The 15,648-nt window shown below is 37.0% G+C and overlaps 1 protein-coding gene across 1 annotated transcript; it reads right to left on the bottom strand.

Moving 5' to 3' along the window:
• Window positions 1–13,793: 13,793 nt before the first annotated feature.
• On the bottom strand, window positions 13,794–14,857 carry LOC149836262 (uncharacterized). The gene is made up of 2 exons (XM_090009090.1): window positions 14,611–14,857; window positions 13,794–14,164 (listed from the first exon to the last, which is right to left on the bottom strand). Exons 1-2 carry the CDS (start codon window positions 14,713–14,715, stop codon window positions 14,045–14,047), a joined length of 225 nt encoding a protein of 74 aa, XP_089865216.1. The 5' UTR covers window positions 14,716–14,857; the 3' UTR covers window positions 13,794–14,044.
• Between the last annotated feature and the right edge of the window lie 791 nt (window positions 14,858–15,648).

Below are 15,648 nucleotides of genomic sequence, written 5' to 3'. Positions count from 1 at the left end.
TCTTGTCAGTTATGATGATTTGGTCCTGCTATCCTTTCGTCCCTCAATATATTTTCTGGACTTCACCACCAATACGCTGGCTGAACAGTAATTATGTTATTTGAAACGAGGCACTCGCAACTGTTTACATCAAGGGCTTGTAACTGTTTAAACGAGGCACTCGCAACTGGTTTCGCAGTTCCTTTCGTCATGTGTCATTATTTGATGACGTTGATATTTCATAAAGCTTGATCGTTTCAGTGTTCCCCTATTGAGCCCTTAAAATATGGGTCGCTTGTTTTTAATACCTTGGTGGTCTGGTCTATCTAGCAATTTTTTGGGCTGGCTTGTTGATTATATTGATAGTCTGGTTGATGAGCCTGTCCATGATATAATATGGAATGCTGCTTTCATTTCATATGCTTTTTTTTCCAATGAGGAACTGCTTAACCACCCCTGGGATCAGAGACCTAGTCATGCTGGCTATGCCTGCTGTAGGTAGGGTCGCTGTCTTGATGGTGTAAACCCGTGGTGCACCTCTTGCTTCCAGGAAGTCACCTTGCTTTGGTCGTTCCATAAATTATCATCAAATGATTGCCTTTTAGGTCTTCTACATCTCTTACAAGCAATTCAGATTGTTTAAAGATAAGTTTTTAGACCAGGTCTTTAGAAAACTAGGTCTCTTAACTTGTCCAAACGGGCCCTTAAGTTGGTTGTGATCTGTGATTCCGAAAGCATGAACGAGGTTGGAGATTTATAGGTACTGCGATCGAACAATTTCCTAGTTGAGCAGCAGAGTACCTACCAGCCTGCTTGTATTATTTCAATTGGTGTTTTAGAGTTCAATGGCATTCAGAGAACTTGTATCCTTGTCATACTTCATTTAAAACTTTAAACTCGGGGGTGACCTACTCAAACTAGAGTATATGCGGGTTCTAAGGGTTCGTTCGATTAGATCATTGATTCTAAGTTAACAATTTTTATTGGATCCGGGTCTTAAAATTAGACTTAACTAATAATAATTTGTTTGGGTACGGATTGGAATATGTGACAATGTTTTCTGCTGGGTCTTAATCGTATCTGGTTAATTTTGTATTTTTCATTACATACGACACCCATATTCCAATTATGTTCTTACTGTTTCCAAACCCAAGTTAGCTCAACAGGGCTATTGTATATGAATTATATATCTCCCAACAGATTGGATATCTGGCCGACTGGGGTCTGGCCTAAACAGCCCGCACTACGGTGTAAGAAAATGGCTATGCAAAAGTAAACCATATAACTCAAATATGTACAAGGAAATGGTCTGGACATTACAGTTACCTCCTCAGCTACGGGTTCCCAAACTGATGTTCTCCACGTGGTACTTGTGGATTTGAACTTCGGACTATGCTTTGGACCAAATATGGCTCAAATATTGACAAAATCGAGCCTGGTTTTCCAAAAATTTCATAATAAATCCTCAAAGTTTAAAAAATATGGCCAATATTTGTAACTATGCTAAACCCAGTGCTACATGTTTTGGATTGGGTTCACTTCAACTCATTTGGGCCATTGAACGAACATGATTGCCTAATAAAAAAGAGCATGAATAAACAGCAAATTGATATATAGGATCCAAAGTAACGTCATGTGTGTTGGGCGTCGGTCGCACCCGTTTGTATTTTTTAAGTGTAGTACAGTTTTAGCAGTGGTCTAAAAGTGTAAGAGTATACAAAAGTGCATTGTTGATTGCACTTGAGATCAACATAGCACTTTCGTCCAAAAATCATGAGACACTTTTTTGTGTATGAAGATACTCCCTACTATATATATAAAAGGTTAATCTAACAGTAAACTAGTAATGCTTAATATAGATGAATTAAACCGTATTAAAGTGACTAAATTATAATTTAAAGAATGATATTTTTTTTAAATGTATAGTTACTTTTTTGGGCATTATTGGCCTTTTAAACTTGAAGGGAATTGAAAAGTCAAACAGTATTTTTAGAAAAAAAGCAATTTTATAAAGCTATTAAAGTTAGCTTTTTAACTTTGAAAAGTAACCTTGCATTATATATTTTTTATTATTTTAAGAATATTTTAATCATTTTCATACGGTTGAATTCATCCAATGTTAAACACAACCAGTTTAATGTTAGATTAACCTATATATATTAATATCATAGTCATAGACATCGGTGATATTATTTATGGGAATTTATCGATAAAATATCTAAAATTTTTCAAAATATTGCCAATTTCATTACATCATGATCTTATCACGAGAATATCGTGTTATTATCAATTATTTTTACTAATTATTTTTATTTTGTAGATCCTAAATATGTTTTTGTTCTTTCTTTTATTATATATGTATTTTATTTACTAAATATGATATTTCTTACTTATTTTGTTATTTTTATATGTTTAAAAAAAAAATTAAGCTGCAAGATTTATCACCAAACCTAGAATATCTCGATATATAACTTTGTTGAGATAAAGATGATATATATATATATATATATATATATATATATATATATATATATATATATATATATATATATATATATATATATATATTAGTATCACCTATATCAGTTATATACTCGAAAGGTTGCTTTAATATTGGCTATTTCAAGCTAGTCAATATTAAAGAAAATATCTTGACATATTTTTAAAATATCACCATAAGTCAAAATATCACAATAATATGATAATATTTCTGGAAAAAAATCTTTTTTAATATTTTAAGTTTGTATATCCTATTTTTTTGTTTTTATATATTTTTAAAACCTTTTAAAACTTGTTTCTTTATATTTATGAAAGAAAAATAATGCATAATTTATTATTTTCTTATCTTTTTTGTTATTATTTATATTTATTTTTTTTAATTAGCCAAGAAATTACCTTTAACACTATATATATATATATGTCAGTGAGATTTTATTATATAATTCTAAATTGATTGTACTGCCCTTGAGTTGAGAATAATAGTATTTCATAGAATAGCTTCGCAATATTTCTCGCATACCCACTCATCTGATTTTCTTCGATTATTGAGGCATTTCTGACAATTTTACTCTTCCATTAAAACGTGAATCTAATGAAACTCAATTTTTGCGAAACTCGACTTTCGCAAGCACAATTGCCTAATACATCAAAATTGCGAAACTCAGATACGAAGCCTAATTGCCACATAACTAACGAATCTCAATTGTGAGACTTTTTTTTTACAACTACTTTTCTTTCATTTAGTCCGCGTCTATAATCACTACGACCACCATCATTATTACCACCACCGCCACCATATATGACGACCATTACGGATTGAGCAAAACTCAACTTTCGCCAGTGAAACTTAATTAAAATAGAATAACGAAACTCAATTGTGATAGATGATCAAAACTCTGTTGTGAAACCTAGTGGTTGAGGTAGCAATGGCGTCGATGGTGGTGGGGGCACTAATAGTGATGTTGTTAATGGCAATGGTACTGGTGATTAGGGGTGTGAATGGGTCGGGTTTACCCGAACCCAACCCGTACCAAACCATATAGGGTCATTCGGCCTTGAGAACTGTCCAAAACGTTCTCTCTAAATTCCAACTACCATTTATTCATTAGATTGCTCCTAGCCTGTGTCGTGTGTTAAAATGATAAACATCATAAACTTCCCTTCTATCCAAGCATGTATGCATGCATGAAGTTTCTAAGCCATTAGATTTAATTTTTGCTTATGTGTGGGGATCTGCCCCAGTCCTTGGAACTAAAGGTTTTAGATATTATTTGAGTTTTGTGGATGGTTTTTCTTGGTTTACTTGGATATTTTTTTGACAAATAATTCAGATGTTATATTCCTATTTTCAAAATTTAAAGCGCATGTCGAGAACATTGTTGGCACAAAAATCAAGTTGTTGCAAATTGATGGTGGAGGTAAGTTTAAGGCCCTAAATATGTTCCTTACTAAACTTGACATTGGACATGGTGTATCATGTCCTCATACTCAAGAACAAAATGGGTCTGCTGAGCACAAACATCGATGTTGAAACAGGTGTCCCTATGGGTCATGACACAATATTGGCCTTATGTGTTCTCCACAATCGGATATTTGTTTAACCGTCTACCCACCCCCAACCTCTCCTACAAATCTCCTATTAAATATTTTTTTTTGTCAAACACCAAATTATAAATACTTAATTTTTTTGGCTGCGCTTGTTACAAATACCTTAGACCATATAGGACTCACAAGTTAGATTATAAATTGTCCCATTATATTTTCTTGGTTATAGTCTCAGTTATCATGGATATATGTGCTTCAATCCCACAACCCAAACAATTGTTGTTTCTCGTCGTGCCATATTTGATGAGAACTCTTTTTCGTTACAAAAACCATTGTTTCATACCACAATCCATATACAAAATTGACGTCACTCATTCTCTTTCGATCTCTTTACTCGCACCACCTTGTCCTGCATCCACCGTTCCTGTCTCTTAGTTTCCCGAGTGCAACCTCTTCATTGTTGGTATAAGTTTTATGAAATAGATTTTTAAAAAGATATTTTTGATAAAAACATTTTGTGACAACCAAACACCAAATAATAAAAATTGGCTTACACTAGGGTGAGATCCGGGTCGAACTCAAGGAATAGAGCAAAAATCTTGTATTCAGAGAAATGCAATTTTTATAGCCTTAAAAAAAAATTAACTAATTACAATGAGTTATCCTCTTGCGGATGGCTAAAAAATAATAAATGGCCTTATTATAAAACCAAATTAAAAATAAATAAACCTAAAGCTAGAAGAAAAGAAAAAGAATAAAGAAAAGGGTCTTCTTGCTTGAGCTCTAGTCCCTTGATCTTCACTGCTTCGCTTAATCTAAGTGCTAATGGTATTTCTTCTTGATTTGCCTTGCATTCATTGCTTACATTTCTCACACATATTCTGAAGGGCCTTCTTAAGGGCTCTTTTAGGGGTCTCCAGGGAACCTTTTAAGGACATCTAAGGGCTTTTCGTGGGCACTTTTAAGTGCTTATTGCACACGCAAACGGCTTTTCTGCAACACAAAAACACAAAAAAAAAAAAACCATACCAAAATCTAATGTTAGTCAAATAAATTAACATGTAACAAACTAAATAACAACTATGAAACAAACTAACTACTTTAATTCTAGAAAAATGTGAATAACACTAAATAATTTATCAACTTAATTAAATCTAACTTAATAGCAAAACAAACTAAATATAATCTAATTACAAGAACACCTTAATTTAAAACTAACTATGCAAGAAAATGTAATCTTACTAATTAATATAAAAACTAATCTAGCAATTCTAATTAAACTAATGCTGAATTATTGTATGGCTAAATAAAAGTAAAACGAACTGCACTGGAACACGCTTGCTGAATTTGAGATTAACGCCAATCACGTTGGCCTGCGTGAGCGACGTTAATACCCGATACGTTAAACGCTATCAGCTAATTGTGTGTGCCCTGCGTGAACCACACAACCTGCTGTAAATCCCAAACAAAAATTTTCAGTAGGTATGTATTGGTTCCAGCAGCTTGCGAGTTATCCAACTAATTGAAAATTTTCAGATCGATGCTAAAAATTATTTGAAATGAAATCTGTAAGTTGCCAATCTGTGTGATCTAAAGTCACTACATTCTGCAATCACCCTCCGATCATACTGACTCAGCAGTCAAATAACCCAAGTGCAGACTATAATACACAATGCACAAGTCACACTAAATAGTCTGTTTGGTGTTCGCGTCAAAAATCAGCAAGAGGGAAGGGACTGCATGATCAAAAAATTCATACAAATCGTTCCTCGCTGCATTCAATCAAAATTTTTTTAACACATGGGTTCATGCAGTGGCGTAGCTAGGATTCATGTGTGTGTGTGTGTGTGGGGGGGGGGGGGGGGGAGCAAACAAGGGTGTAGGAATTTTTTTTTTTGAGATAAAATAAAAAATGGCTACAATTATTAATAAAAATCTATTTCATATGGACAAATCAAACTATTTGCTGCAGTCAGGGCTGGGCTAGGACTGGGCTGGGTTATGAGTACTGGGCTAAAAAAATGGATAAAAATCTATTTCATATGGAATCAGGGCTGGGCTTTAAAAAAAAAAATTAACTGTTTCGGGAGGCAGGACTGGGCTACCCCCCCAGCTCCGCCTATGGGTTCACGCACATCAGAACACACACTCATCCGAAATATCTGCGTGCCCAAGCATATCTGCGTGATCAACAATCACGCAGGTTCGTTTGGAGGCTGCTGACGTATTCATGCCATGTGTGATCCACACAAAACAGTGAATCGCTAAAACAACTAAGCAAACAAAAAAAACAAAAATAAAAATATAAAATCGACTAGCTAAATAATGGATTTTTTTTTTACTTTTATTCTAAGCTAAATAAAATGATCGAGAATGATTCATGCTACATACTATACTAAGATAACACTTATTTATGCATTTAATGAAATAAACTAAGTCTAACCTGAATGCAAATCAAGTAAAGAGATGAGGGAGAAGAAACAAACCTCACAGTTGACTTCCGACGACATGGTTTAGAAGAAGAATGGCCTTCCTCCGAGCTGCATGAGCCTCCGACAATGGATACAAGAAAAAACCGGCAACAAATGAGATTAGAAGACAAGAAAAGCGAAAAGGAGAAAGAAGAAGAGAAGAGGGATAACTAACTGGATCAAAAAGGGGGATGAAGAGAGAAGAGAGAAGAAAGAGAGAGGGGAAGAGGGCTGACATGTTTCTCTAGAGGAAGACACAACCCTCTTCTTGAAAATTTGATTTTATACTAAAAAAATTAGGCAAAAACACTATTTTTTAAAAACTCCAATTAAGTTTTAAAAATTCTAAAAATTACACTTCTAAAAATATATTTTAAAAAATAATCAATTATAAACTAATTAGAACACTAATTAAAAACTCCTAAAACTACTGAAGCATTGTAAAAACATGCAGAAGATGGTTTGAAATGTGCATTTTTCCTCATTTTGATTTTAAAGCAATCTCTTTAAAAACATTGACAAGAATGAGTTTTTGATGCATTTTTTTTGACGGATCATGTATACAAATATAGATAAAAAATAAAGAAATTATGCATGATCAATCGTTTAGCATGGATGACCCTTTGACCTTAGATGGCGTGCTGCCCTCTCAATCACCCTCTCCCACCCTTGCGCACTCATCATATGATTACTTGTGCATAGAATAAAACTCTTAAACCTAAGTTTTTTCAAGCCACCAGGCAACCTCATCTCGTCGCCCTTCTCTCTGAACTTCTCAACAGTATTGAACCCACCACCTTTAAATAAGTATACTTTCAGCCCCACTAGCGTGATGCCGTGCACACAAAATTCTCAGCCCTTCTAAAAAACAAGACCTGGAGCCTGGTTCCTTCTGATGCATCCCAAAATTTCTTTGGGTGTAAGTAGATTTCTCACATTAAATGGAAGGTCGATGACTCTCTTGAGTGCTATAAAGTTTGTCTTGTTGTGAAGGGCTTCCATCAAGAAGTATTGACTACTTTAAAACCTTCAACCTTGTTGTAAAACCACCTACCATTCATATCATGCTATCAGCAGCTCTTAGTCACAAGTGGCCTATTCATCAACTTGATGTCCACAATGCCTTCCTTAACTGTTCCATTTATGAAAACATGTACATGGAACAACTTTCTTATTTTCAAGACCACATATTTTCCCATCATGTGTGTAAGCTCAATTGAGCTCTCTATGGCCTCAAGCCGACCCCTCAGGCTTAATACCAATGCTTAAGCACTACTCTTCTCAACAATGGTTTTGTGGAATCCCAAGTTGATGCCTCGCTCTTCATTTTGCGAAAAGTGAACTTAGCAGCTTATGTACTACTGTATGTTGATGATATTCTTAGAGTTCACCTTTGTTTATTTGGTCTCTTATCCGGCGCCTACATCATTGTTTTACTTTGAAATATCGTGGGCTACTACATTATTTTCTGGGTATTAAAGTTGTGTACACACCAGCCAGCCTTCTCCTCTCTCAGCGAAAATATATCCTTGACATTTTACAGAAAATGTCAATGCTTGGTGCCAAACCCATCAGCATGCCTGTGGCTCCATCTGCATGATTGACCTTTCATTTCATGATCCCACACTATATCAGTGTGGTGGATGCCCTATAATATGTGACTCTTGTCTTGATGTTGCTTTTCCAATGAATCGAGTTTGCAATATATGCATCAACCAGCCATTGATCATTGGAGTGTTGTAAAAAGAATTCTTCGTTATCTCAAGAAAACCATCCAATATGGGCTCTTGCTTCGGCGGTCCACTTTCATTGTACTCCCTGTCTTCTCTGATGCTGACTGGGCTGGTTCTTTAGATGACAAGTCTACGTCTGCCTATGTCATTTTTCTTGGGCTAAATATTATCTCTTGGAGATCAAAAAGCCGTTGCGGCTCATTCCAGTACTAAAGCCGAGTACACAGCCATCGCCAATGCTGCTGCAGAAATCTCCTGTGTTCATACTCTCTTTTAAGAATGAGCTATTTTTATCCCATCTCCGCCCACGCTACGGTACGATGATGTCTCTGCCATATACCTGGCTGCAAACCCAACATCTGCCCTGAACGTTGTGTTTGTGGGGGTGATGCTAGAGTACCACAAACGGATTCAGCGGTTGATAACAGATCCGAATCCACAAAGGATCCCGAAGGTCGATCGACAAGATAAGGCTCACAATCAAACTACTCTCTGTAAGAGAGGACTCCACTAATCCTGATCTTATCTTATCATGTAATATGATCTTATTAGTGTCCCATATGAAAGTGAACACTATCGTATGCTCTATATAATCAATAATGGAGATCGACCCTCACTCTATGGAGCGTTGAGGTGAGGGTTCGTGGATGTAGGATCAATTAGATCTGAACCAGGTTAAAATTGTGATCGAGTTTGAGTACTCTTCCTTTATTATTCTCTCATTACTTGTGTTCGTTTACTCATGCTGGCCTCTTTGTATAATTTTTTTTTTTGACAGAGAAAGCTAGGGTTAGGCAGACCCTTACCAGTTATACAACCATACTATTTGGGGTTCGAACTTGCAACGTCCCAACACAAGGTGACGTGCACTAACTGCTCCTGCCAGACAAGCGGAGCCCCAGTTGGTTCTTTGTGTAAAAGGTTATCTTTTGTTTCTGTTGAAAAATTATATTGTTCACCATATTTCATAATATTCTCTTTGCACGACTAGCATATGGGCATGCCTGTGAGCTTAATACTCGGAACTTATGACACTCAAATTTCTATATCTTAAATTACTTTTGATAATTTTTTGTTGATAAATATATATTTATATAGTAAAATTATTGAATGTCTAATTTTAAATAGTTAAAAAATACGTGTCCCACTGTTTTACTTTTGAGAAAAAATCAAGTAGTCATGTCCATATCGTATCTTTGATCGTATCCATATCCGTGAGTTTTGGTAATTTGTCGCTCTAAATATCTCAACTGCCGGTAGCTACATAGTTTTTTTTTTTTAAAGGCAAGATGGGGTTAGGCAGACCCCCACCAGTTATTCAACGTACCACTGTGTTTTTGAATATGCAACGTTACACCACAAGGAGACGTTGCACCGACAGATCCTATACCAGCCACGCAGAGTCCCCCTTTGGTCGGTAGCTACATCTAACTCGAAATAGAATGGTAGAAACCTCTTGTCAAACACTGTTTAAGGCTCTGTCTGTCAGCTGAGACGAGAGTTGAGGATTTTTATTAGAATTTGGTCAAACTACCATGGTGGTGGTGGTGGTGGTGGTGGTGGTTGTTTGAGAAAATGGCATTCAGAAGACAAACTTATGAAAACCTAAGGGCCTGTTTGGAATCTCGGCGATGATACGGGTGTTTATGCATTTGGTGGTCCCAAGGTAAAATCTTGGTAAAACTACTTTGGTGGTTCGGTTTGGAATATCGGAGCTAGGATGGGCATTTATACATTTAAGATGAAAAGTGAGGCCCTTTCTCCTTTGTATTTACACTAAATCATGGATTTGGCAGCTGCCACTTCTTCAAATGCATAAATTTCATAAATAAAAATCTAAACAGGCCCCAAAAGGAGGTGAGAAACGTCCTTCCTTTGTATTTGCATTCAAAATTAAATTTGATATTTAGGGATTGATAGCATCTGCTCTTTCGAAGTGCACAAATTTTCATGGGCTCTCAATTTTAAATATTCATTATCTTTTTTTGATATTAATTGTTTTTTTTTATGACGAGGAACCCTCACCGAGAAACAGGTCACTTAATGGTCCGGTCCCCTCCAAGATAAACCCCAGGTGGAGACACTGACACTCAAAACCCTTACTAAGCTCACCAGTTAATTGTTGGTTTAACAAGATTCCTTTCAAGAAAAGATAGCTTGTTTTTATTGATTTATCTAATGGGAGGTGATGGAGAACTAAGTTAATATTCTATTAAGCATGATTCTGCAAAGAAGGGTAAGCATTTGGCTTTCTTGCCTTGGGGTCCACACAAACATCAGGGATATGTTGTTTACTGATCGCGGTTAGCAATAATCTGTCAAAAAGCCCATAGGAAAAGCGAAACCGTGTTCCTTGAGGTGAGCCTAGCTCTACAACCAAAAAAGAGAATGCTTGATTATTTATCATAAAAGAAGGTCGACATACCAACGGGGGGGGGGCTTCGCTTGTTTGGCAGGAGCAGTAAGTGCACATCACCTTGTTTTTGGGACGTTGCAAGTTCAAATCTCAATGATATGATATGATTGATTGTATAACTGGTAGGGATCTGCCTAACCCCAGATTTCTCTGTCAAAAAAAAAAAAAAAGGTCCACATGGCAACGGTCACGCAAAGTAGGAGTATATAGAAAAGTATTTGGTACTCTCGTGGGCAAAGAACCTTCTAGTTGAAACTCATAATGGAATGGAGGTTGTTTTGACCAAATCTAAGTCCATAAATTTGGAAATAAAACACCTTGCAGCCAAAAGTTCTTCCAGGGATTCTCAGAAGTTGAAATAATAAAGCAGTTTTGATTCGTTTCTCAGTGAGAAACCGCGTTGCCTGTATGGAAAACAAGAAAGGAATTGTTCAAATTTGGAGAGAGTGACTACACGGGATTGGGAAACACAAGTGGGCTCACAAAAGCCTGGTGTCCCATGAAACAGACTGGCTCTCATGTTCACCGTTCGAACCGTCGATCTTGTCAAGAGAGTACGTCTTTGTCATATTCAATCCGGGCCACAGTCCGTGGAGAGTACCACAAACAGCACGTTCATGTCCGGCTCCAACTGCAGATTGGGCCAACTGGAGTCTCCTACCAGAAGTCAATGTCAGTTAGCTTCAGCCGCATCGCTGGGGCCCTCTTTAATTCGTCTTGCGGAAGGATTAGAAATTGCATTTAAAGGACGTTTTAAAGTAAGAAAAATGCAGAAAAGGTGGAGGTAGGAAAAAAAATGTATGGATTTTTAAACTTCCAGAGGAGATAATTTTTTATAAGAGATTTTTTTTTAAAATATAATTCTTTTATAAAAACCCTTTTTCACCTCAAATATAATTTTTTATAAAAATGTTTTTCATCTTAAATATAATTTTTTATAAAAATATTTTTTTACCAAAAGAAAATGCTCATTTAACACATTCCTCACCACCCATCCCATCAATACATCATTACCATCCATCTCATCACAGAGTCACTCTATTCTATTTTTCTAATATTTTTATTTTATTTTTTCATACTACCCAAACAAAAACAACAACAACAACAACAACGCCTTCATCCCAAAACAATTGAAGTCGACGATATGAACCAAAAAAGAAAATCATTCTGGGTCTTCCACATGAATCCTTCTCCTCCAATCATTTCTATCTAATGCCATGTCCTCGGTGAGGTTCAAAGCATTCATATTCTTTCCTATTATCTTCTTCCAAGTCTTCTTAGGCCTACTCCGATCTCTTTTAACTAATATATTTTTTCATTTCTCCATTCTTTTAACTGGAGCACCATCAGACCTTTGCCAAATATGTCCAAACCATCGTAAACAATTCTCTCTCATCTTATTTTCAATGGACGCAACGCCTACCTTCTTACGTATCTCTTCGTTTCGAATCTTATCTTTTATTGTATTTTCACACATTCATCTAAGCATACATATCTTAGCTACACTCAGTTTTTGAATATGATGTCTCTTGACAACCCAACATTTCGTACCATATAGTAAAATGAGCCTAATTATCGTTCTATAAAACTTTTCCTTCAATCGCAATGACATTCTACTATCGCACAACACTCCAGTTGCACTTTTTCATTTCATCCACCCAACCTTTATCCTATGATTTACATCTCCATCAATTTCTCCATACTTTTGAATGATAGATCCCAAATATTTGAAATAGTCATTCACCGGTATTTCTTGCCAACCAAACTTCACTACACTCTCATCACTACTTCGTTGCTTACTAAACCGACATTTTATATATTCTGTCTTACTCTTACTCAACTTAAAACCTCTTGCTTCCAATGTCTGTCTCCATAATTCTAACTTAGCATTAACCCCAGCTCTAGACTCATCAATCAAAACAATATCATCAGAAAACAACATACACCACAACACATTTTCTTGAATTGATCTCGTAAGCTCATCCATCACTATAGCAAATAGGAAAGGGCTTAATGCAAATCCTTGATGTAACCCAATCATTATAGGAAAATTGGTTATTACCCCAACACAAGTGCGGACATTGGTTACTACTCTTTCGTACATATCTTTAATTATACTAATGTACTTGAAAGAAACACCTTTCTTCATCATTGTTCACCAGAGAACATCTTTAAGTACTCTATCATATGCGTTTTCCAAATCAATAAAAACCATATGCAAATCTTTGTTCCTTTCTCTATATCTCTCAATAAATTGTCTAAGAAGATGCATAACTTTCATAGTTGATCTTTCAGGCATAAAACCAAATTGATTCTTCGATATTATGACAACTTTTTTCAACCTATACTCAATCACCCTCTCCCAAAGTTTCATAGTATGACTCATGAGTTTTATACCACGATAGTTTGTGCAATCTTGTATATCACCTGTATTTTTATATAGAGGCAACAAAGTACTCTTCCTCCACTCATTATGCATCTTATTTGTTCATCAAATCTTGTTAAAAATATTTGTCAACCATTCTAAACCTTTCTCACCCAAGCATTTTCAAGCCTCCTTCATTTCATTTTCTTCAAAACCTATGCAATTTCTTTCTTTTGAATCTTGTACATGAAGTCATGATTTATCTCATGAAAAAAAACGAAGAACTCTCTCCTGAGCATGACTTCCAGTAAAAAAAATTTATTTATTTTTTTACATCAAAACTTCTCGTAAGCAAAAAAAAAAAATTAGTATGAAATTTTTTCTTACTGCCAAAATTCACTTTTTTTTTTGCCACTTTCTAGCCGCTTGGATTCTCGCCAATTAGACGCTATCCCTTATAAGGCTTTATGCATTCGCACGTTTCTCAAAAATTCGCATCTAGTTCGTAGCTTCATGCATCGCTAATAACCGCCATCGAATGGGAAATTTTTTTATTTTACAAAAGCGTAAAAATCAAAGAATCTAAATTCCACACAAGAAGAAAAGGCAAATTTGGGCATGTAAACGAGTTCCCGGTTACACGGAACCGGGATTTCGATCCCACGAACCAAACGGGCTCTAAGAAACCAGTTTCACAACGCATACGAACGCACAACGGATACCTTACGTTAATGTCGACGCCGAACAATGAAATGCTTTCAGCAAAACCAGAAAAAAAGGAAGAATTGGGCGGAATTCTCCAGTACCACACAAATCCGAAGGAAACAGAGTCCAAAGGGAAAACAATGGCTGACCGTACAACGAGAACCCTACGGACCAAGACACCTATAAAAAATGGCAGCCCCCACAAGAGAGAGCTTACGGCTTTTGCTTTTTCTTTTCTCCCGCAGCAGGCCTTCCTTTTGTCCATCCCGCCGCTTCCACACGATCCGGAGAAGGATAAACCGAACGGGCAACGAATAGCCCCAACTGAGAGTTATCTGTGTGCTGTGACCAAGGTCTCGATGAACCGCAGGCCGTCGAACTTTGGCGCGAACTTGTCCGCAGCCAGACTCCTCTGCGACGCAGAAACAGAGCCGTTTCCGGCCGATACCGCCTAAAAGTTGGGGGGTAAACGTCAGAAACCAGCTTAATCCGGAGAAGATTCGGGATGGAGTATTAAAATCACATAATTTTCTGACGAGACGATTCCAAATAGGTCCGGAAAGCAAGAGAAAAGAAGAAAAAATCAAATCAAAGATCAAAATTCACAAAATAGCCACAAAATCAGAAAAGCAAATCGGTCGGAATAGGTCAAACATAAGAAGAATACGGAAAAATCGCAATAAAAAACCAAATTCACAAAATATTCAATTAAAATCTAAGGAAATTAGAAGAACCGGAAGAAAATGTCCGAAGTAGGGTCAGAAGAAAAGACAAGAACAACAAATCGAAAAGGAAACGAAAAGTACGCCCTTCTCCCAAACGGAAAATCACAAGAACGAAGAGATCCCATCTCCGGCGAGACGCTCGCCGGAAAATAAGACCAGCACAGCATCCTACCTCATCAGACGGCTTGAGAACGCGGATCTGACGGTCATCCGACGACGTCAACGCCGCAAACGACGCGGCGACGGCAGAAGCAAAGAAGATGCCGGATCTCTTCATCTCTGGCGTCCTCGGGATCGATGGAAAGGGAGATCAGCAGTAAGACGACGGGACCAGACGGAATTCCGGCAACTCCGCCGGATCTCGCTACCCGCTGACCTCTCCCGACGCTCTCTTCCCTTGCCCTTCGTGTACGTCTCTTGACTCTCTACCCTCTTTCCCTTTTATATGAACTCACCCCCCGTCTCAATTAACAAAATTTAAACACCTTTTAGATTCCGGAACCCACGACGGTTCTTCTTTGCCACGTGGACCCTCACGCCACGTCATTCATCACTCGGATGTGGGTTCTTCAACAATCTCTCAGATCCGCAAAGCCACGTGGTGCTTAGCGTCAGCTGATGGCTCCATGCTTTTTTGCTGAAAGAAACTTCGCTGTCACATGTTCGACCGTTGGATACGTGACACGTCGCGCATCGTAGACCAACGAAGAGGAATGATATGGGGGAAGCGTTCGTCTGACGGAGAAGAAACGGCGACGGGACGAAAACATCAAGCAAAAGCAAAGAGCCTCCAATATATTTTTCTTTTTCATTTTAATTATACAAAAATAAATATTTATTTATTTTTATGATGAAAGAAGACCCTCACTGAAAACCGGGTCACTTAATGGGCCGGTCTCCCTGCTACTAGGTAAAACTCCTGGTTGAGGATCAACCCGCAAACACCCAGCCTCATGTGCTTCATTCAACCGTGATAAAGCAACAACAACCCCATTGCACCACCAGCAGGATTAGATCCTGCGCCTTCAGCTTGACACAGGACCCCGCTGGCCACATGGGTCACCACAGCAGTGAGACACACACACAAAAAAAAAATTATCTCCAGGAAAATCTTGGAGAGGGAAATCTCACGATAGATTTAATAATTTATTTTCTTTGAAAAAGTTTGAATATACAAAAAAAAAAAAATTAGGAAATATGAAGCTATAAA

This window comes from Nuphar pumila, chromosome 6, assembly GCF_984573655.1.
Source record: "Nuphar pumila chromosome 6, dmNupPumi1.hap1.1, whole genome shotgun sequence".
In the NCBI taxonomy this organism is placed as follows: Eukaryota; Viridiplantae; Streptophyta; class Magnoliopsida; order Nymphaeales; family Nymphaeaceae; genus Nuphar; species Nuphar pumila.
Note: the sequence above shows the minus strand (reverse complement) of the source record. Positions and strands in the feature narration are given on the sequence as shown.